This window comes from Pygocentrus nattereri, chromosome 27, assembly GCF_015220715.1.
Source record: "Pygocentrus nattereri isolate fPygNat1 chromosome 27, fPygNat1.pri, whole genome shotgun sequence".
Lineage (NCBI taxonomy): Eukaryota > Metazoa > Chordata > Actinopteri > Characiformes > Serrasalmidae > Pygocentrus > Pygocentrus nattereri.
This window is the reverse complement of record NC_051237.1, coordinates 21,194,773-21,216,346: the sequence shown is the minus strand read 5'-3', so window position 1 is coordinate 21,216,346 and position 21,574 is coordinate 21,194,773. Positions and strand designations below refer to the sequence as shown.

General features: G+C 39.0%; 1 protein-coding gene across 1 annotated transcript in view; it reads right to left on the bottom strand.

The window, feature by feature from the left end:
* skiv2l (SKI2 homolog, superkiller viralicidic activity 2-like) overlaps nucleotides 1–21,574 on the bottom strand; it is a 53,001-nt gene that overhangs the window by 30,675 nt on the left and 752 nt on the right. The window contains exons 2-18 of the mRNA XM_017683740.2: nucleotides 20,822–20,943; nucleotides 19,242–19,363; nucleotides 17,372–17,489; nucleotides 15,599–15,713; nucleotides 13,071–13,145; nucleotides 12,631–12,684; nucleotides 11,879–12,036; nucleotides 11,559–11,717; nucleotides 6,853–6,998; nucleotides 6,592–6,738; nucleotides 5,956–6,040; nucleotides 5,762–5,868; nucleotides 4,907–5,053; nucleotides 3,560–3,656; nucleotides 2,014–2,226; nucleotides 805–915; nucleotides 182–293 (exon numbers count right to left, since the gene is read on the bottom strand). Of these exons, the coding sequence (XP_017539229.1) occupies nucleotides 182–293; nucleotides 805–915; nucleotides 2,014–2,226; nucleotides 3,560–3,656; nucleotides 4,907–5,053; nucleotides 5,762–5,868; nucleotides 5,956–6,040; nucleotides 6,592–6,738; nucleotides 6,853–6,998; nucleotides 11,559–11,717; nucleotides 11,879–12,036; nucleotides 12,631–12,684; nucleotides 13,071–13,145; nucleotides 15,599–15,713; nucleotides 17,372–17,489; nucleotides 19,242–19,363; nucleotides 20,822–20,943 (2,088 nt within the window). The remainder of the gene's footprint in view (nucleotides 1–181; nucleotides 294–804; nucleotides 916–2,013; nucleotides 2,227–3,559; nucleotides 3,657–4,906; nucleotides 5,054–5,761; nucleotides 5,869–5,955; nucleotides 6,041–6,591; nucleotides 6,739–6,852; nucleotides 6,999–11,558; nucleotides 11,718–11,878; nucleotides 12,037–12,630; nucleotides 12,685–13,070; nucleotides 13,146–15,598; nucleotides 15,714–17,371; nucleotides 17,490–19,241; nucleotides 19,364–20,821; nucleotides 20,944–21,574) is intronic.

Below are 21,574 nucleotides of genomic sequence, written 5' to 3'. Positions count from 1 at the left end.
AAGCAGCTTAAAGAGAATGAAAATGTGGAGTACAGAGTGATACAACAGATTAAAAGGTGCTTTTAAACCTTTAATTCACAGCCATGCAGTTATAAAAACTTCCTAACTTCCAGAAAAGTCCTACGGAAATTATTTTTACAATTAGGGCTTTTTTTCGTTTGTTTTTTTTTTGTTTGTTTACCAGGCAGGAGATTTCTGAAGCCAGTTCCATCATGCTTGCGGATGCTGTCAAATACCACCGTCCGGGCAGGCATGTTTACACCCATGGCAAAAGTCTCTGTGGCAAACAAGACCTAAAAGTGGGAGTACAGTCCTGTGGTCATATAATAGCAGTGAAAATAGTAATAAAAGTATTAAAAATTGTGAAAATGAGAAAGATATATACATTCTGGGATCGGAATGACACATGCTTTAATTCATCAACCATGAAACAAGCCACATTGTCAAATCTGGGACTCTAGAATTGTTACACCCCTAATTATGATTATATTGTTGTTGTTGTTATTATTGTTATTATTATCACCATCATCATCAGTTTGCACTTTAATTAGTTAGATAGCTCACCAGTTGTGAACTGCAGTTTTGGATGAAAGTGCAACAAGGAGGTAAAATTGTAACAAAAGAACAGAATGCAGAGAAAAATAGGTGACTGTAAAATTATGATATTAGTCAGCAAACGGAGACAAAAGCCATGGGAACAACTCATTTTACGTATGTTATTACACATACAATCTAACTACAGCCAAAAGAAAGGGAAATAGTACTGCGTTGCTTTGCATTAAAACACCAACATTAGAGACGTACCTTCACAAGCCCTCTCGAGAAGAGCATTTCAATGACCTCTTTGAGGATTGGCAGGATGCCACTGTGGTGCACTCCAATTCCTCTCTTCAGCAAGTCCCTCATCAGCAGGATCTGAAGGCCAAAGAGCAGCAAACATTACTTATACGGTCACGTGGAGCAACATATGTTCAAACCAGAAACAACAACAAGAAAAACTGATCACCTGATACTGAACCGTTATACATTTATACAATTGTCTACTTATCCCAGCCAAGACGTGTTTGTTTCTTTAGGTTTTCATCAGAGCTATGAGGCTGATGTAGCTAACAAGTAATAGAAACATATACCCCACCAATTAGCATTATATAAACTGTATGCTTAAGTTGTGTTAAATTAGGGCTATACATCTTATAAATCTATAAAAGCATCAGGTAAAGGCTTTATCAATCTGGTAGTGTTTAGAGTTTCTAATGCATGTGCACTCAGCTGCACCTGTGCCTTAAACTCAGTACTCACTTCTTTCATACTACTTATACAGTATTAGAGCTCATGGGGAGTTGGAACCAAAAAACCAAAACAAAACAAAACAAGCAAACAAACACGTGACGTGGCATAAACCTGATTTTGTGCACTAATGTGACTCAGATCTGATATTTCAGGGCTGTGTGGACACGCAAATCTGATCTTTTCAAATCCGACCTAAGCCACTTTCATATGTGGTCCTAGATCGATACATACCCGATTTGTGTCTATGTGACTTTAATGTGATGCTCAGATCGGAATTAATGTGCTTTTTTCCTCTGCGCATGTGCCGTCATTCAGCGTTACCAAAGCAGCAACGCTGAACAGATGTTAAAGCCTGTAAATGGTGGAAAAGAAGTACATCTCACCTTTACCCTTGCTCACTCTAATAACGAAGCTGAGAGTTGGTCAGAGTTAATTATCTTGGTGTAGTGCAGTGGTCAACACCTTTGCCTTTCACATTGCAGACTGGGGTTCAATCCCCCACCAGGGCAAGCACCCTACACTATAACAATAAGAATCCTTGGGCAAGACTCCTAACACCACCTTGGCCTACCTGTGTAAAAATGATCAAATTGTAAACTCGCTCTGGATAAGAGCGTGAGCCAACCAGCACAGGCCAGACTGAGTCTCAGTGCTAAATCCACAGTATAGTTTGTGTAGTGTAAGCCCTGCTATTGGATATCAAGAACAAAACGACAGCAGTACCTGTGGGAGCTGGCGGTCTCCACCTCTAAGCCTGCTTAGGCTACTCTGGAAAAAGGAGTGGATCTCGTTCTTCTCCACAGAACTGGTCAGGTCCAAAGAAGTCAGCGAGCGAGCGTTATCATCACAGCGTGTGCGGGAGAAGGTAAACGCCACCACTGGTGTCTGCTGCCTCTGAGACAGATAGTTCAGCAGTGTCTGCCATATGGCCCGGTCCTAACACACACAGAGGGGTAACAGGGCAGGTAATCAGCGCTTCATTATTACACGACAAATGAACACAGCCAACCCAACATTCCTGGTACATCCAGATACACTGGTTTCGGCAGATAACTGGTTAAAATAAACAGCAGAGATGTTTAGATTTGGCTTTGTTTCTAACCAATATGACAACTGGTGTATTTTTGTACTCTAGAACAGCAGAACATTTAGGCTAACAATGTGCCAAAGTGTCTGCATTTTCTTTATTTTACTACATATTTAACTCCATACAACCCTCTGTACAGTTAATCTGGGTAAAAGTAATCCTAATTTCCACATTTTATAAGATTTTATTTACCCACATTGATATATGTACATGAAAAATAGATTCTATGTGCATCATCCTACAGTTTCCTTATCAGTGAATCCCTGTTGGAAATACTGCATATTCTATCTGTTTTATTTTTGTAAAAGGGTCCTTAAGTCTAAGAAAAGTCTTGAATAAATAAAACATGTCATAAACAGCTAAATAAAACACAAATTGTGGACAAAAATGGAACAAAATCAGCCATATATTATTATAACCCGTATTATTACTAATTATTATTTTTGTTGTTGCTACTAATTTAGTGTTCTCATTCATTAAAGGGTAATTACACCAATTCTACAAATCCCTGCATAATCTAATGTATTATTATTAAACTATTATTAATAAAAATGATTCAATTTACAGAAACTTCCCATTCCACATTTCTTTAGAGTGGTGCTGATAGGAACCAGGGATCACAATGTCTAACACAACCGACACAATTATAGCCTTTTTATGTACTTTCCAAAACTATCAGTGAACCTGTATGTCTTCTGTCTTTTAGGACATAATGTTACTGGCGCCTCACAGTAAGAAGGGCCTGGGTTTAATTTCCCAGCTGGGCGACCAGGTTCCTTTCTGTGTGGCGTTTGTATTTTCTCCTTGCGTCCACGTGGGTTCCCTCCCACAGTCCAAAGACATGCAGTCAAACCATTTGGAGATGCTAAAAAAAAGTGAATATGTATGTCTGTGTGTGCCCTGTAATGGACTGGTGATCTGCCCAGGGTGTTTCCTGCCTTCCGCCCATAAACCGCTGGGATAGGCTCCAACGACCCAGGAAAATAAGTGGCTTAGATGTGTATGTGTGTTGTTGACGGTAAAACAGCAGAAAATCTGAAAATATAAGTTTTCTTTGGGAGCTATTTTGCATGTAACTCATCACCACATTTTAGTCTAAAAACCTAAATGGTGGAATTCTCCTTTGAAGAGAGACAAAGACCAACACACTCATGACATTTCAGCAAGGAAATAAGAACACACCTGACTGGGTGTGGTGTTCTGTGATGCGTTCTTTGCGCCAAATGACTGAGCGTGTTTACTGGTGCGCTCCTTTTTGGCCTCCACAGCAGCATAGTACCTGAACACAGATCACAGCTGGGGTTAAATAATCAACATTATATAGTCAATCATTCCACACCATGAAGGTATGGGAAAGAGTTGTTGAAGCAAGGCTAAGGCAAGAGGTCCAGACCAGTGAGCAGCAGTTTGGTTTCATGCCCAGAAAGAGTACCACAGATGCAATTTTTGTGTTGAGATTGCTGATATTGAAATACAGTGAAGGTCAGAAGGAGCTACATTGTGTCTTTGTGGATCTAGAGAAGGCATATGATAGGGTGAGACAGTGGTGAGGTGTGCAGTTGGAGTGACAAATGGTTTTAAGGTGAAGGTTGGGTTACATCAGGGATCAGCTTTGAGCCCCTTCTTGTTTGTAATGGTGATGGACAGGTTGACAGATGAGGTCAGGCAGGAGGCTCCATGGACCATGATGTTTGCAGATGACATTGTAATCTGTGGTGAGAGTAGAGAGCAGGTGGAAGAGAATCTGGAGAGGTGGAGGTTTGCACTGGAGAGGAGAGGAATGAAGGTCAGTAGAGACAAGATGGAATACATGTGTGTGAATGAGAGGGAGGCAGGTGGAAAGGTGAAGATGCAAGGAGTAGAGGTCGTCGTAAAGGTGGATGACTTCAAATATCTTGGGTCAACCATCCAGAGCAATGGACAGTGTAGAAAAGAGGTGAAGAAGAGGGTGCAGGCAGGATGGAGTGGGTGGAGACGGGTGTCAGGGCTGATGTGTGACAGAAGCATAGCAGCAAGAGTGAAAGGGAAGGTTTACAAGACAGCAGTGCGTCCTGCTATGATGTATGGTTTGGAGACTGTGGCTCTGTCTAACAGACAGGAGGCTGAGCTGGAGGTGGCGGAGATGAAGATGCTGAGATTTTTGTTGGGAGTGACAAGGCTGGACAAGATTAGAAATGAGCAGATCAGAGGGACAGTGAAGGTGGAGCAGTTTGGAGATAAAGCCAGAGAGGCCAGGTTGAGATGGTTTAGGCATGTGTTGAGGAGGAATAGTGGATATATTGGGCAAAGAATGTTGGAGATGGCGCTGCCGGGTAGAAGGAGAAGAGGTAGACCTCAGAGAAGGTTTATGGATGTAGTGAAGGTGGACATGGAGATGGTTGGTGTGAAAGTAGAGGAGGTAATGGATAGGGCAAGATGGAGGCAGATGATCCGCTGTGGCGACCCCTAAAGGGAGCAGCCGAAAGAAGAAGAAGAAGATATAGTCAATCATTATTATGTGTTATAAGAATAACAATCTCTTGATTGTACCCTTTGGTAAGGAAGGCTCCTGTGGCGTCCAACAGCAGAAAGAGCTCTTTCTGAGTCTTGGTGCTGTTTCCTGTGTAGAGGTGATGCTCAAGGGGTACTGGCCTCTTCACTGTACTGATCACATATATAGGCCTCTTTTTAATCCGCCTGACAGGAGAAAGAAAAAGAGAATACTGACTGTTAGAAGGCTGACAGTTAGAAATTATATTGAATATTCAACAGGTCCCAAATGAATTACAAGAATAACAAGCCAGGTCCATGAGGTGTTTCACATCTAAAAAAAAAAATGTGTAAAATGTGCTGTCTGCAGAGGATGTGGTTAGCTATTTTAACTTGGGGGGTTTATATATATATATATATATATATATATATATATATATATATATATATATATATATATATATATATATATATATAAATAAATAAATAAATAAACAAAACATCATTTGACCAGGGAGATCAAAATGTAAATGTATATTTTCTTTCACATGTCTAAGCTTCAACAAAAAATAATACATATGATATAAAAGAACGGTGTCTTTGAATTTAAAGGCAGATGCTTGTTTCAAAGGGAGGTACTCACACACAGACAGAATGTGCATGCTTGGAAAGCTCTACAGAAGAAAAACCTGCCAACCACAGAGGTGTGAACTACATGCAGGCAATTTCAACAATCTGAATGCGCTTCCACTTGTGCAGCTTGAGTCTGAATAGGTATAACTTTTCCCAAGTATCTATTAAACAGCTGACCTAAGGCACCAAGTCTGGATAAGGCTCCAAACAAACAGTCAGTGGTGCCGAGATCAAATATGTACCAGAAGAAGCGCAAGAAAAGCTTTAGAAACATACACCTACCCGATCCACTCGCTGAACTCCACTGCGTTAGGCACTGTAGCACTGAGCAAAATAATGCTCACATGTTCAGGCAACATGATCAGGACCTCCTCCCATACTACACCCCTCTGGCAAAACAGAGAGAAGGGGAGCGGGGTCAGTTGTGATATTTACACACAGCCATTTGGCTACTTCACTGGAAAGATTTTTTATACCTCTGCATCATTGATGTAATGAACCTCATCAAATATGACCCACTCCAGATCCCGAATGACCTCTGAGCCATTATAGAGCATAGACCTGAGAGAGAGAGAGAAAGAGAGAGAGAGAAAGAGAGAGAGAGAAAGAGAGAGAGAGAGAGAGAGAGAGAGAGAGAGAGAGAGAGAGAGAGAGAGAGAGAGAGAGAGAGAGAGAGAGATCGTCATGTAAAGAAGCTTAATGTATTTTAATAAATCATTAAAATATATTATCAATATATGTTTTAAATGTTCGAGGTTTGGAATATGACCTACTAACATCACTCTCCTATTCCGAATATGACCAAAGGATGGGCTCTAGGTCAAATGTTATCTTGTCTAATCTATGGTAAATAGTGCCAATTGTTTATACACCAAGGCATATTGCACAACTGTTAACATGTTATTGATTACAGTGTTTTGTCATGTGGTTCCATCCACCCATACATCCATCCACCCATCCAATCAGTGAGCAGCAGTTTAGAGTTAAGTGGTCACTGCTGTTACTGATCAACAAGTGATGAGTGAAAAATGTGCATTTATAAGATACAATAGCACAAGTAAGACACGTTTCAACCAATTTGATTGTGTAGTCATGACTAACTTGTACAATACCTCAATATCTCAGTGGTCATAATGAGACAGGATGCCTCTGGGTTCAACTGGACGTCTCCGGTCAAAAGGCCCACATCCCCAAAGGTGTTCTTAAAATCTCTGAACTTCTGATTGGACAAAGCTTTAATGGGAGAGGTATAGATGGTCCTGTCAGAGAAAAAAAACAGACAAGAAGGAAGTTACACAATAAGACACTGAACCCTACAGAGAGTGAGTTCATTAAAAACACACAAACTCAAACACACAGATATGCAGCCTGACCTGGTCATGTGTTTTTGTGAGAGAGCGATGGCGTACTCAGCCACCACGGTCTTGCCAGCTGAGGTGTGAGCAGCAACAAACACAGAGTCATGAGCCTCCAGCCTGAGGATGGCCTGCTTCTGAAAGACGTCCAGCTCAAACGGATACTGACAAACAGGGAGAAGAAGAAACAAATGACATAATGCAGAAGAAGTTGCGCAACTATTCATTTTCATAGCCATTCAAAAGTCTGCTAACTGACTAGTCATCATTAGGGCTGCAAAATGAATTATCTAAGTCAATTTTTAAAATTTTAATTATATTCTACAATATTCAACACCGTCTTCAATGGGGAAATTTAAAGCGTCTATATTCTACATCTTTCAATTATTTCATTCCACCCCTTCGCCTCCAACACCCCTTTGTCCACTTCTGACAATTGTACATTTACATTTACAGCATTTAGCAGGCGCTCTTATCCAGAGCGACTTATAAGAAGTGCTTTGTCTAACTAGAAAGCATCTTTGCTAGTTACCAATAGCTTAGAGAAAAAGACAGTCCTGAGCTCAGATACTGCTAGAAACAAAAGTCACTGTAGATACAGAGAGAAAAAGGAACAGAGTTGACCACAGAAACTCTGCAATAAACTACAATACACAGTGCAATACAATAAAATATATAAGTGCAGCTTATAATTCACTGCTCATTTAAGTGCTGTGTAAAGAGACGTGTCTTCAGTCTGCGTTTGAAGACAGCGAGAGACTCTGCTGTTCGGACAGCCAGTGGGAGTTCATTCCACCACCTGGGTGCCAGTACAGAGAACATTCTCGACGCTTGTCTTCCACGCGCCTTGAAGGATGGCGGGTCAAGCCAAGCTGTACTCGAAGCTCGAAGGACTCGTGGTACAGTTCGAGATTGTACCAATTTTATACACAAAAATTGTCCTAATTCATTTATGCTATGATCAATTCCCAACTTCTCTTTATCCATTAGAATTATACTGGCTGTTTTAGATACTACGACTTTAAGACTAATACATGATTCTGATCGGCTGCCTTGTATTGTGTCTAATCAACAAAGCAGTCCGTGTTGAAGCTCACAAATGGCTACAGCTAATCTACTGTATACTGAATGGTATATATAGTATAGTATAGTCAATTATTTTGTGACATCACCAAAGCAATGAATTCAAAACTAGCTGTTTTTGTAGCTTAATTTCCACACATCGACCAAAACGGCTGAGGAGTGAAAAGTATGTGTTGAAACATTTTGCCTTCAACAGGGGAGACTGGGGTTCAATCCCCACCTGGGTAAGCACCCTACACTATACTTGTCCTTGGGAAAGACTCCTAACAGTACCTTCACCTACCTGTGTAAAATGATCAAATTGTAAGTCGCTCTGGATAAGAGCGTCTGCCAAATGTTGTAAATGTAAATTTTATTGCGAAAAAGCAAGGAAAATTAGGTTTGGGATAATATAGGCCCTTTAACCCAACAACGCAGAACTCATGAACTGTCAGTCTGACACACTACATTAAACATTGAACCCTCCAGCCTGAAAAACATGCATGCACTAGTCTTCTTGGTGAAAATAGAAAATAATCACATATAAATCACAACTGCAATATCAACTGCAATACCCCCCCCAATCTTTCAGTCCTGAAAAAAATGAGACATCAGTGAAAAGTACTTAGATAGTAATATGTTAAAAGGGCTGGCCTTACATGGCTAGAAGTAAAGGTTCTGTGCAGGTACATTTTTCGTTTATTAAAGTATAAACGACATAAAATGTTCCCTCAAAGGTCCTTTTATGTACCGTAAACAAGTTTTCCCAGGTGAAAAGTTTGCATTTGTACCTTTTCAGAACCGAATGTTTTAAAACGGTGCGGTGTGCAGAGCTGATGAGTTTTGTTGAATTTCAGTATTTTTCAGTTTCAGGCACACAGAAATATACAGACTGCAGGCTAAAACCACCACATCTCTCAGAACCTCACCTCCCACAGAGAATTTAAACTGGCCCTGGTGATTCATGTGTCCATGCACTAGTCTTATTAGTCCAAAACAAATTATTTCCCAGCCATAAGTCTAACAGCAAGCGGCTGCATCTCTGCTCACCAGTGAGCCTTTCAGCCCTAATCACTGAACCAGGAAACCTTAATGGACTCCCATTTTAAGAAGTTATTATCAATTGTGTTTGAGACTGTACACAGCACATAAACAAGGTATCCTCGTGCAGAGCCTCCTGACTCTTGACTTGACTCATCTGCAGACCGGTACTCCCCTTTATTTAATAGAACTTCATTGTAATGAAGATCTAATAGATCTTCATTGTACCTATGCCATGCTAAATGGTCTGGAGCTCTCTAAACCCACCCAATCTGACTCACAAGCCTGTATTTTAGAGCAGTCTTATGCTGCCTTGTGTTGTATTTCCATGCTAATAAAGAACTGTAGTATACCCTGCTGCCGTCAAGAGGCTCTAGAAGCCAGGCTCATGGAAGGAGCTCATCCTCTAGAAAAGGGACTTGTTGTTTATGTCGTTGTCTGTTAGTTTAAAGATGTGTTGCATTTTGTTTGTGTTATTTTGTGTCTGGGGTTCGGGTTGTTCACGTGTTGGGCGATCAGTTTGAGGTGGAAGCCTATTGCTATTGCCTGTGTGTTGTGTGTCTTTCTGCTTTCTGGGTGTTTTTAATAAAAGTACATTACTCCCAGCAATCAAGACCTCTCCTGCATCTCCATCTACGCCAACACCAAAGTACTTTTGACTTTGACTCAAACTGTTTGCAGAAAAACTGATTTCTATTTTCTCCTCCTGCCTCTTCATTGCAGTCTTTTACCATCGCTCTATTTCAGGCACTGTCCTCAACTGCTGCCCACAGCACCAAGCAGTGGATTTATTACTTGACTAGTTCATGTAAACCATATGCAGCAACATATAGGCATTTGAAATCCAATGACTAAACAAAATTATATTATACTGCTATTGATTTTGTTTCTTGCTCCTGATGTGATGTTTTAAGCGCAACCTTTTAAAACCATTTAAAGTGATAGTTTGGTGAAAATTCAAATGCATAATGCTGATTTATATACATAAATATATATATACACTCTTTGTAGTACGAAGGACATGGAGCCTGTTTTCATGCGTATGGGCAGAAATAACTTAAGCTAAATTTCCTTCGGGATCACTAAAGTCTCTCCCTCTCCCTCTCCCTCTCTCAGCAAAAAGCATTATACTGCATTATACTGTACTATTGTACATGCATTATACTGAAAAAAAGTCTAAATTGTGACAGTAGAGGAAACTATTTTGGTGCAATACAGAATTAAGGGTCAGTGATGTGGAAAAAAAATGTATATCATGATCCTTAAAGATATTTTCACAATATTTTGAAACAAGTAATCAGAGCTTTATGTAAAGAATCACATTTACTCTCATTACTGCCCCGGAGTACAGTTTTCCTTTTAATGGTACTTTTAGAAGTAGAATTAAATCATAGTTTTACTTTTACTCTTACTTGAGTTCATTTTTTATGAATTAATTTCACTTTGCTACTTTAATTTTCATAACGTTACAGAGTAAAATGAATAATGAGCACGTCAGCTCAGAAACCAACACAAACGACGCGGGTAAATATAAAAGATTCACCAATCAAAAACAGCACCTCCCACAGGAAAAACACTATAGAGATGTCCAGTTTAGCGAAGAAGGACAGAAAACTGAACCAGCACATACGACGAACAGACCACGTCCAAACGGTCATCTGTATTTATTTAACATGAACTAAAGAAAACAGCGTTATTATCAGCGAACAAACAAAACCTGTTGAGATCCGGTCTCACAGCTCGACTCGACTGAGGCAGCCTTAGCCGAGCTGGCTGATCCGAGCTAAACGGGTACCAAGTTTACGGGTTTCTTCTTTCTTTTATGACTCTGTTTATTACACTGGAAATCTGTTGCTTAGATTTAATTACACTGTCTGTCAGCTACTTTAATTAACAGGTGACCCCCACAGCCCACAGTTTACCTGTTTAAATTCATGGTTCTGGAGATAAACGGCTGAATGGCTGAGACAGAAATCTAGTGCGATACAGGTTCTTCATCAACTCAGGCCTGAACTGATCGGAAATATGAAAAAGTAACTAGGTAACTCGGTACTTAATTAGTTTTTCAATGAACTACTTATTTACTCTTACTTGAGTAATTTTATTTACTCAATACTTTTACTTGTGTAAATCTTCACTAAAGTAAAAGTACTCGTACTTAAGTAGGGATCTTGAGTATTCTTTACACCCCTGCAACTATAAAAAAAAGTAATGATTATTATTCAACATTTCAGATAAAATGCCACTCTAAATCCAATTAAACTAGTCTAAAAAAGTCTAAATATGCTGTTTGTTTTTAAAAAAAAAAAAACAAAAAAAACACGCAGCTGGTTAGTGCTCTACATACTGACAACATCCTCAATATGCTCACAAAAGCATGCTGTGAACTATAAAAAAAAATTTATCATGGCAACGATAAAATATCGTCATTTCACTCACCACTACACAGAACCATTATCAAAAGAGTTCTTTAAAGAACCATACACAGCTGGTTTTCATCATAGAGAAGAACCATCTGACCATCATTTAAGCATTTAGTCTTTGAGGGTTCTTGGTTCTATATGGAACCACTGCCTTTATTAAAGAACCATTTGTTTGAACCAAATCTTTTAGGAGTGTACCTTAAAAGCAGGATCAGGGATCCGTTTGTAGAAATCATCACAGGGAAAAGTGATATCCACAGGCACCGCCCACTTCTTCTCTTTGTCTTTTTTCTTCCCTTCATCTGTTTTGTCCACAGCTGAGGCTTCAGGTGGAGCAGGGGAGGGCAGAGGTGCGTCCTGGAAAGAGAACAAGGGGGGAATAAATCAAAACTAAGGACATTTAACTTTGAACTTTGTCTTGTACAAAAACGCTTATTTTGTAAAGAACAGCTGGACATTTTACTGATGTTTCGATGTGATTATCTGAGCTGATTCTGATATCGCTTTCATGCTTTTACCTTGATTCCCAGATCCTCAAGGCTGTTGGTTCTGGGAAGTTTTGATGTCTCTCCACTTTCCGAGCCTTTTTCTTTTTCTTCGGGTGTTTGATCAATTATGTCATCAAAACTGGACAGGAGCGACAGCAGGTTCACTTCAGCTTTCATGGTTTTGGCTTCTGAATTATATAGGATACAGAAACAGAGGGAGATGTGAGGTTTTGCAAAGCGCCTACCAAAGACGGCTACAGTATGCCAATAATTACATAATTACAGCGCAGACTAGTCACAGACATTGTCTGATGAGTGTTCTGTGAAAGATTTGATGAATAAACATATCCTCATAATACAACACATGTAAATAATTTTAGTAAAAACACTGCAGGCCATACAGTGGTGTTGATACGGCTCAAAGGTTACAGTGGTTTCTCAATAGCAAAAGTAAGGAGCTGCTGAAAATGTGCCTTAAATTAATATGTTAATGTTTCTATTTTCTGTCTATTACAGTTTATTATTCAATATTCTAAAAGTACAAATTTTTAAACTAAATCTGTATTTTACAGTGTCCCGATCTAATATTTTAGCCATGAGCTGGGTAATCATGCTACAAGGATACAATACAATACAATACAGTCCAAAACAATTCAATAGGTTATGTCCTGTTACATCTCTAATTGCAAGGCATATCACAACTATTGTAACTATAAGTACATATTTTTGTCCATGTCATTGCAGTCCTGGTGGGAAAGGACAAAAGCAACTGAGGCTCAAACCTTTGTCACTGAAGTCCATGCCCGCTTTAAACCCCGGAGGCACTGCCAGTAAATCTAGAACAAGAAGAAAACCGACATTTCTGTGCTTAAACATTTCTGTAACATCAATAAACATATTCCCAGCGAATTCCCATGTGAATGATCCTAATTCTGTGCAAATGTCTTAAAAATGATTTTAAACTGTCTTTTGCAGCAAGACATGTCATTGCCAGTAAAATAATATGCAAATACACAGAAATACAGTAAATCAAAATTTTAGTTTTAAAACAATCTAAGAATATAATTAGAAAAACTAATAACTTCTCCGTCTGTATGTAACAGTTAATCCATAGATCTGAATGGATAATGGTAATATTTAAACGGCACATACTTGTACTAAAATCTAGCTGCACACAGAATGTCAAGCAATATGCGGTTAAAAAGGACAAGTATATTCATACCATGTTCAAAGTCAATGTCTTCCTCCAGCTCAGATTTTTTCTTTATCTGCTCTAATGTCAGCTCCTCCATCCCAGCTAAGAACAGGGGTCAAAAAAGATAAAAACGACAATTAATGAACCCGAGAGACGTACAGTGCATCAAAAACTGAAAGGGTTTACAAAATAATAGCCACAAATCACTACCGTAGGAGTTGTTCTCCTCCTGACCAGCTCATTCAGCTAAAATCACTTATGAAATATATCTGGATGCCATCTCTGGCACCACTGCCCATTCCAAATGAACGCCACGATAGGTGTGCTCAGGTGTATGATATACTCAGAAACCCATACTGTGACATAATTTAATACAATAACAATGAAGTGTTATCATATTGTCCACCACCAACGAAGATCTCATCAGTACTTCTATAACAATGAACAACTGCATGAAACATAAGAAAATACAATTCTACAGTGATTGTAATCAACAACAGCTAGTGGAGAGTAACTTCATTAATAATAATAATAATAATAATGTGTAAGTCATATAATGCCTCTCTCACACACAAAGTAAGCTTCATAATCACATAATTAATATTCAACAGTCATTGATGAATATTCATGAATGTGTGATGCCATTACTATTTTCCCTGTTGTCATCACTGGATTTTGCAGCCTGTAATTCTGTACATATACCATACACTGCAGCACCTACAATATTTACGTTTTTTTGTATAAGTTGAAGTCATAAGTTTACATACATCTTAGCCACATTTGTTTAAACTAATTTTTCCACAATTCCTGAAATTTAATCCTAGTACACATTGACTCTCTTAGGTCCGTTAGGAGCAATACTACATTTTAAGAATGTGAAATGTCAGAATGATACTAGATATAATGAGTCATTTCAGCTTTTATTTCATCCATCACATTTCCAGTGGCAGACGTTTACATGCACATGGTTAGTATTTGATGGCATTACCTTTAAATCGTTTAACTCGAGTCAAACATTTTGGGCAGCCACCCACAAACTTCTCACAATAAGGCACTGGAATTTTGGCCCAGTCTGCTTGACAGAACTGGTGCAGCGGAGTCATGTTTGCTTCTTGCTCGTGCAAGCTTTTTCAGTTCTGCTCCTAGATTTTCTATGGGATGGAGGTCAGGGCTTTATGACAGCCACCCCGTTACCTTCACTTTGTTGTCCTTAAGTCATTTTGACACAACTTTGGAAGTATGCTTGGGTCATTATCCATTTGGAAGATTCACTTGTGCACATGCTCTAATAACCTAGCTGACGTTTTGAGATGGTGCTTCAATATCGCCACAGAACTTTCTTTCCTTATAAAGCCATCTACTTTGTGAAGCACACCAGTCCCTCCTATATATACACTGCTCAAAAAAATAAAGGGAACACTCAAATTACACATCCTAGATCTGAATGAATGAAATATTCTCATTGAATACTTTGTTCTATACAAAGTTGAATGTGCTGTGGTGCAACGTGGTGTTGGTGGATGGAGCGAGACATGATATCCCAGATGTGCTCAATCGGATTCAGGTCTGGGGAACGGGCGGGCCAGTCCATAGCTTCAATGCCTTCATCTTGCAAGAACTGCTGACACACTCCAGCCACATGAGGTCTAGCATTGTCCTGCATTAGGATGAACCCAGGGCCAACCGCACCAGCATATGGTCTCACAAGGGGTCTGAGGATCTCATCTCGGTACCTAATGGCAGTCAGACTACCTCTGGCGAGCACATGGAGGGCTGTGTGGCCCTCCAAAGAAATGCCACCCCACACCATTACTGACCCACTGCCAAACCGGTCATGCTGAAGGATGTTGCAGGCAGCAGATCGCTCTCCACGGTGTCTCCAGACTCTGTCACGTCTGTCACATGTGCTCAGTGTGAACCTGCTTTCATCTGTGAAGAGCACAGGGTGCCAGTGGCGAATTTGCCAACCCTGGTGTTCTCTGGCAAATGCCAAGCGTCCTGCACAGTGTTGGGCTGTGAGCACAACCCCCACCTGTGGACGTCGGGCCCTCATACCATCCTCATGGAGTCGGTTTCTAACCGTTTGTGCAGACACATGCACATTTGTGGCCTGCTGGAGATCTTTGTGTTTGCTCCACTTTGGTGGTAAACCTAAACTAAACATTGCTTCATGTATCATGAAAATGTTTTTGAGTACTGTAATATATTTTGCCGTGTCACTCACCCCTAGCTCTATATAAAGTCTTTGAAGAGAGCTGCCTGCCAACCGAGGGCATATGTTATACAAACAAAGCACAGCAGTTCCTCAAAAGCACACCGAGCTGTTCTATGCTGATGTGTGGGCAGCAGTTTGAAGAAGAAGAAAAAAAGCACCAGCTGGTTTCATGAACAGTGGAAGAGGCACGTTAGCTTTCACCTCTGCAGGCTGGTAGCTCCCACACTGAGACAGCGAAGAGCTACAGACTATGACTAACACTAGAAGCAAGCTGAGAGAGAAAAAGTGGCTATGACTAATACTGGGAGGACAAAGAGTAGCAGTCAGTCAAGTGTTGTACCTGGCAAAAAGGGGTAGTTTGTGTTACTTCCTCGGAGGCTCTCAGCTGGAGGTCCTGGCTGCCTTTGCAATGATAAAGAATTCTTTGCTGACAAGTCGGTATGTTCCAGTAACACCTTAAAGATGAAAATATGAAGCGTAAATAAATGAAAATCTAGCACCTCTGAAATAATAATGTTACAGGAGAAAGAAAAACTTTTCTAACTATTTATCTGGCCAGTAAGTATTCCATTTCCAAAGCTCTACTGGACAAAGTCTAGTATTTACAATATCATTTAATAGCTAATTTTATACAAACTCTCAATAAAATAAATCAGGTGCTGCTGATAGAATTGAACAAATCCATGCAATGACTTAAGCCCAGGAAAAGAACAGGAACCAAACATGTGTTCTTGTTCTGCTAACCTTATCTATCAAAAGCTTTACTGAAAACAAGAATTTCTTTTTATTATTTCACTGGTGTCAAAGTGAACGGCATAATAACACATTACCGCAATTAATCATTTACACCATTCACTTTTTTTTTTTTTTTTTAAACAGACGTCCAGAGAGGCCATGTAAGTTTCTGGATTGTTATCTTGAGATAATAAGTTAATTGTCTTGTTATGTCAAGATAAAGTTATCTTGAAATGACACATTTGTTATCTCCAGATAACGAGATTATCTTGTGATCAAGTTAATTACCTCATTATCTAAAAAAAAAATTATATATATATATATATATATATATATATATACACACACACATACACATACATACATACACACACACACATACACACACACACACGATAGACACACTCATTGGTTGCAACATGCAGCCACTGTTGCTCTCACTGGACACCGGTGATGAAAATTGAAAACTGTGTTCGCTCTGTTGAAATCAGGGGATTTTAATATTCATTTCATGTGAACCCTGCCTTCGCTCTGCAAAAATGTTAATGATTTACTGAGAGTAATAAATGCATTTGGATGAAGTACGTAGGGTTGTCATGCTCCAATCCAGCAGATTGGGATCAAAGCTGATCCAGGCATATTAGAATGAATAAGCTATGAGCTGTATTAAGCCTGATTATGCTATAGAGCTATAGCAAACCGCACTGCTAAAATTAGAGCAAACACAACAAATGCAATGACCGTGATCAACTACACAAAATGACAATTGTGATTAACCATTTTAATTGTTTGAATTCTGAAATTTTTCAAAAACTCAGAGCTGATTTGATGTAAACAAAGTCATTCAGATCAATTTAATGTGAACTTGGGCATTGTAATGAGACTTATATACAGCCTATGGTTAAGAAGATAATGTTGTCACAGACAAAACACAAAGCTGACACAGATAAAAAGCAGTAGAGGGACAGTGACTCCATGTGACACTCATTGCACTGTGCCAGGTGTGATTTCTCACTATTTTGTTTAGCCTAAACACAAGCAAAATATTTTCTTGCATTTTATAACATCCAACCGTTTTTTGTTTGCGGCTGAATGTATGGCGGTAGGATGGGTCTGGAAGCTGTGTTGTTCAGTGGACGCTTGCATGGGCATGCTCTAGGTCTGTGGTGTGTCTGGAAAAAAAAATGTCTAAACATGCGTCCAAAAAAGTCTAAAGATTTGAAATAATCATATATTCAAACAAAACAGAGAAAAGTTATGGACTGTCCTACAAACACACACAGTGCTTCTCTCCTCCCTTCCTTCCGTTTGACGTACAGTATCTCTCAGGCACAGGGTGAGTACTTTGCTTTGTACTTTGCTGAGCTTAAAGTGTTACCTCAGTGAAGTCCAGCAGCAGGCCGGTGGTGGGGTCTCTCACTACAGACAGGCCGGAGTGCAGAGGAGTGAGGGAACAGTGCAACAACGAGTCCACCTGTCTGTCCCTCTTAGTCAATCTAACAGATAAAAGAGCATTTAATAGCGATTAACACACACACACACACACACACACACACATTTTCTAAACCGCTTCTCCCTCAGGGTCGCGGAGACATGACATTACAAATCAATCAATTTTAACTGATTAAATACAGCTTTAAAAAGTTTCACTAAGCAAAAGGTTTCTGAAATACAGCGCAGTTCAGTGGGACAACTTTCGCCGTTTTGGCTTGGTACTCTAGCATCCTCAACTAGAAATGAGACAATAATTATAAGGTTAAAGTGCAGAAACTTTACTGGGAGTGTATTTACATCTATACTACCATTCTGGAATCACAGTTTTCATAAAGAAATCCATCCATCCATCCATCCATCCATCCTCTAAGCCGCTTCTCCGTCAGGGTCGCGGGCATAAAGAAATCACTGCAGATAAATGTGTAAAATGGTTCTAAAATAAAATGGTGTAAAATGGTTCTACAACTTCCCAGCTTCAGATACTCAGTAGGACACTAGGAAGCTGTGAATAAAAAACTAAATGTTAGATGCGCCCAGAATAAGGATTAGAGCTGCAGAGGACTCCAAAACGAGATCGCTGTAGAACGTGCAAATTAAATTATAATGACATGAATATCCAGAATTCACCATTTCTCATAAGGAGAGATTTCCAATATAGACCAATTTCCAGTTTCCCATGTAGACAGCTTGACCCAAAACTAATACAAACTGACAATTCCAGTACATTATCCATCATTTTGTTCATTTGTTATGATCTTTCTTGAAATACTGAATAAAACATCTAAAATACCCTCTGGTGAACAGTTTATAATATTTAAAACGAAATAATCGTAGACGAAATAATAAAAATTGTAAATCCTTTGCTTTTGATGACCATGTTATACCTGCTATCTGTACTTTAGCTAACATTAAACACACAGCGGTCTTGGTCAAGAGGGTTTTACATCACACCAGAAAAAGGATTAATGACTTGTTGATAAAGGAACCCTTTTTAGTGCTATACAGAGCCTCTTGGAAAAAGTTCGTTAAACGGCCCATACCACACGATTTTCCCCCAAAAACAGAGATTAAAGAAATAAGTAAACATTGTTCAAGTTTCAAAACACACCATTCATCCACCAGCCCGTCCGGGGAAACTAAGCTGCAAAAAGTATGCTTTGAATTCACTGTTTCTGTGATGTATATATATATATATATTATATGATGTATTATATATATATATCCATCCATTTGTCCCTGAGGTCCACTTTTTTTCAACGTTTGTGTAAGATTATCAACACCAGATCATTTTGTGTGTGATCTGGTGTTGATAATCTTACACAAACGTTGAAAAAAAGTGGACCTCAGGGACAAAAGTGAAATAGAAGGAAAATGCAGAATATGGGCCCTTTAAAGAACCATATACAACAGGTTCTCCATCCTAGAGAAGAACCATTTAACCATCCAAAGAACTATACAGTCATACTTAAAGGTTTGGGTGAAAACAAAGGCACGACCTCTCCAGAAATTCTCGTTGAATTTAAAACATTGAGAAAAGAAATAAAGATAAATTGTGGCCTGTTTGTGGCAAAAGTTATGGCGCGTTTTACATTTTCCCCAATATGCTACACTGAGCGGATAAACAGAACCTTTGCAGGAAATGCCCTTTTAAATGGGTTCTCTACACAGGATACACACAGTACAACTTTCGAGACTTTACAGACTTTAAAGGTCTGTGTTTGAAGGCTGTAGTCATTCAGGAGATGCTTTCATACTTAAGAAACTTCTGGAATGCATCAGTGGTGTCATGTATGGGCATCCATGCAGGATCACGCAGGAAGCGCTTCTCCACCTCCATCTTCAGGTCTAGACTGGTGGGAGGAAGCCCATGAGGAAGCTGAAGGGAGAGGAACAATGTATGAATTGAGGTCAGTGAATTCTGGTCAATGTGGAATGATACATATAGGGTAAACTAGGGGAAGAAGGCCCCCAGGGTAATGTAATGTAATATAATATAATATAATATAATATAATATAATATAATATAATATAATTTCCTCTGCCGATCAAATAAAGGGGCCAAATCTGAGCTCGACACATTTACTGAGAGGCTGCCGTCTAACTAATTCAGAAATTTCATCATGGTGACCAAATTGTTGGGATTTATTCTTCCTGAAAGCTTCTTGGCGTCAGCTGATAAATCTGTCATTAATAAATAGTGATTTAGGCACTTAATAAAACACTATATTGCACAGGTACATAGTTTTGAGGGTGTTTTTTTTAAGGGGTGGGATGTTATTGTTCCGGTCACTTGATTTGCTTGTAATAAAGTCATAAAAAAGTTGTTTTGTTACACCAATCTAATATTCTGTCATGTCCGATCATTTATACTGGCACATTAAACATGAAAACTACAAACAGCACACTGACTGCTATTGCTTTGGTATAAGATTTGTAATAATAATAATAATAATAATAATAATAACAACAATAATAATAATTATTATTATTGTGGGTTTCATTCACCAATTAAAAAAAGAAAGTTTTTTCTTAAATGTGTTCTTGAAAAAAGTCCTAAGAAAAGTCTACATCAGATCCATGATGTGCTCTTAAACTGCAGAACTGCTTACAACGTTGTGCTCTTGAGTGTGTAGATTCTCTTCTTACTCAAGGATAAATCCAAATAAGAAAACACAAACTTCGTAAGAACTGCGTAAGTGGAACGGTTGGTGAAAGAGGCAATTACGCAATTACTATAAATCACAAAAAAAAAAACATTGAATTAATTAACAAAATTAACATTCAAGTGTTTTTATTTTTTCCTGACATTCGTCTTTTTGTCAGTTTATTAAAATAAAATAGAATCATTCAGACAAAAACTGATAGAAATCTGAGCTTCAACTTAAAACACAATCTTTTCGTGTTACTCTTTGAACGGTCGTTTCTGAAAAATGCTTCTTGAACATCTCGCATCAATTTATCATCACGTTCCACAGAACGCATAATTTATATGTTAAATTGTGCGTTTGGGAAACGTCCGAAAACACTATCGAGGCAAGATTTTCTTTCTTGGTCTATATGAACTGTGTATGTCCCCAAACTGTTCAGGTTTATTGATCATCATCCTCATAAATATGGTTTAAAGTAAAAGGGCACTGCTCTTAAGCAAATAAAATATTATAAAATTGGTGCAGTCGAGTTACACAAACTACAGAAACAGACAGGATGGACTAAGATGCCCATTTTTTTTTTATAATTGTGAAGATTGTCAAATGAGAGATGGTGGGACTGGTACAACAGGACTGAGATGGTGGGACTGGTACAACAGGACTGATGTCCAGTACGTGTAACTCACAGTGCTCTGTGGATGGAGAGCCTTGTTGCTGGGCAGTGGATGCGTGAGCAGCTCAAATCTCCCTGAACAGCCCATCTCCAGCAAGGAGAGAGGCAGGTCATCCGGGCCAGGTGGGGGCAAATCTACACAAACCGTATTTTAAATATGATTATTATGACATGGAACTGACAGCCAACTGCTGACAGCTGCAAACGTGCGGATGAGAACGCAGTACTTAGTGAAAACTACAGGGCAGTCTCACCAATTTTTCTAAAAGTTTTGAATAATTCAGCCCTTGAGATGCAAACAGATGTCTTTACAGCGGTGATGACAGGAATCAGGGGTCACAACAGCTATGACACACATTTTATTTACTATCCAAAACCACCAGTGAACCTAACCTAAACGTGTCTGCTGAGCTTATGATGGTAAAGTAGTAGTAGTGGTCTACTGTGTCATTTTACTGGGATGCATTTTTCAAAATAAAAGTCTTAATTTTCACTAAAAATCATTTATTTGTTTTTTTCCCCCCCCCCGAAATAAAAAATGAGGACTTTTATTTTGAAAACATGTGTCTCAGTGAAATGACATAGTAGTCCATATTAATATCATGTATACTTCATAACTGTTGATTTAAACATTGATGAACACGTTATTAAGTGTTTATGCTTGATGTTATGAACGCGTTATGTAGACACCCTTAAAGTAAACCGTTACCAACAATTCTGACTCTGAGCACTTCAAACCAAAAGCCCTCTGAAAGACTTTGTTTAC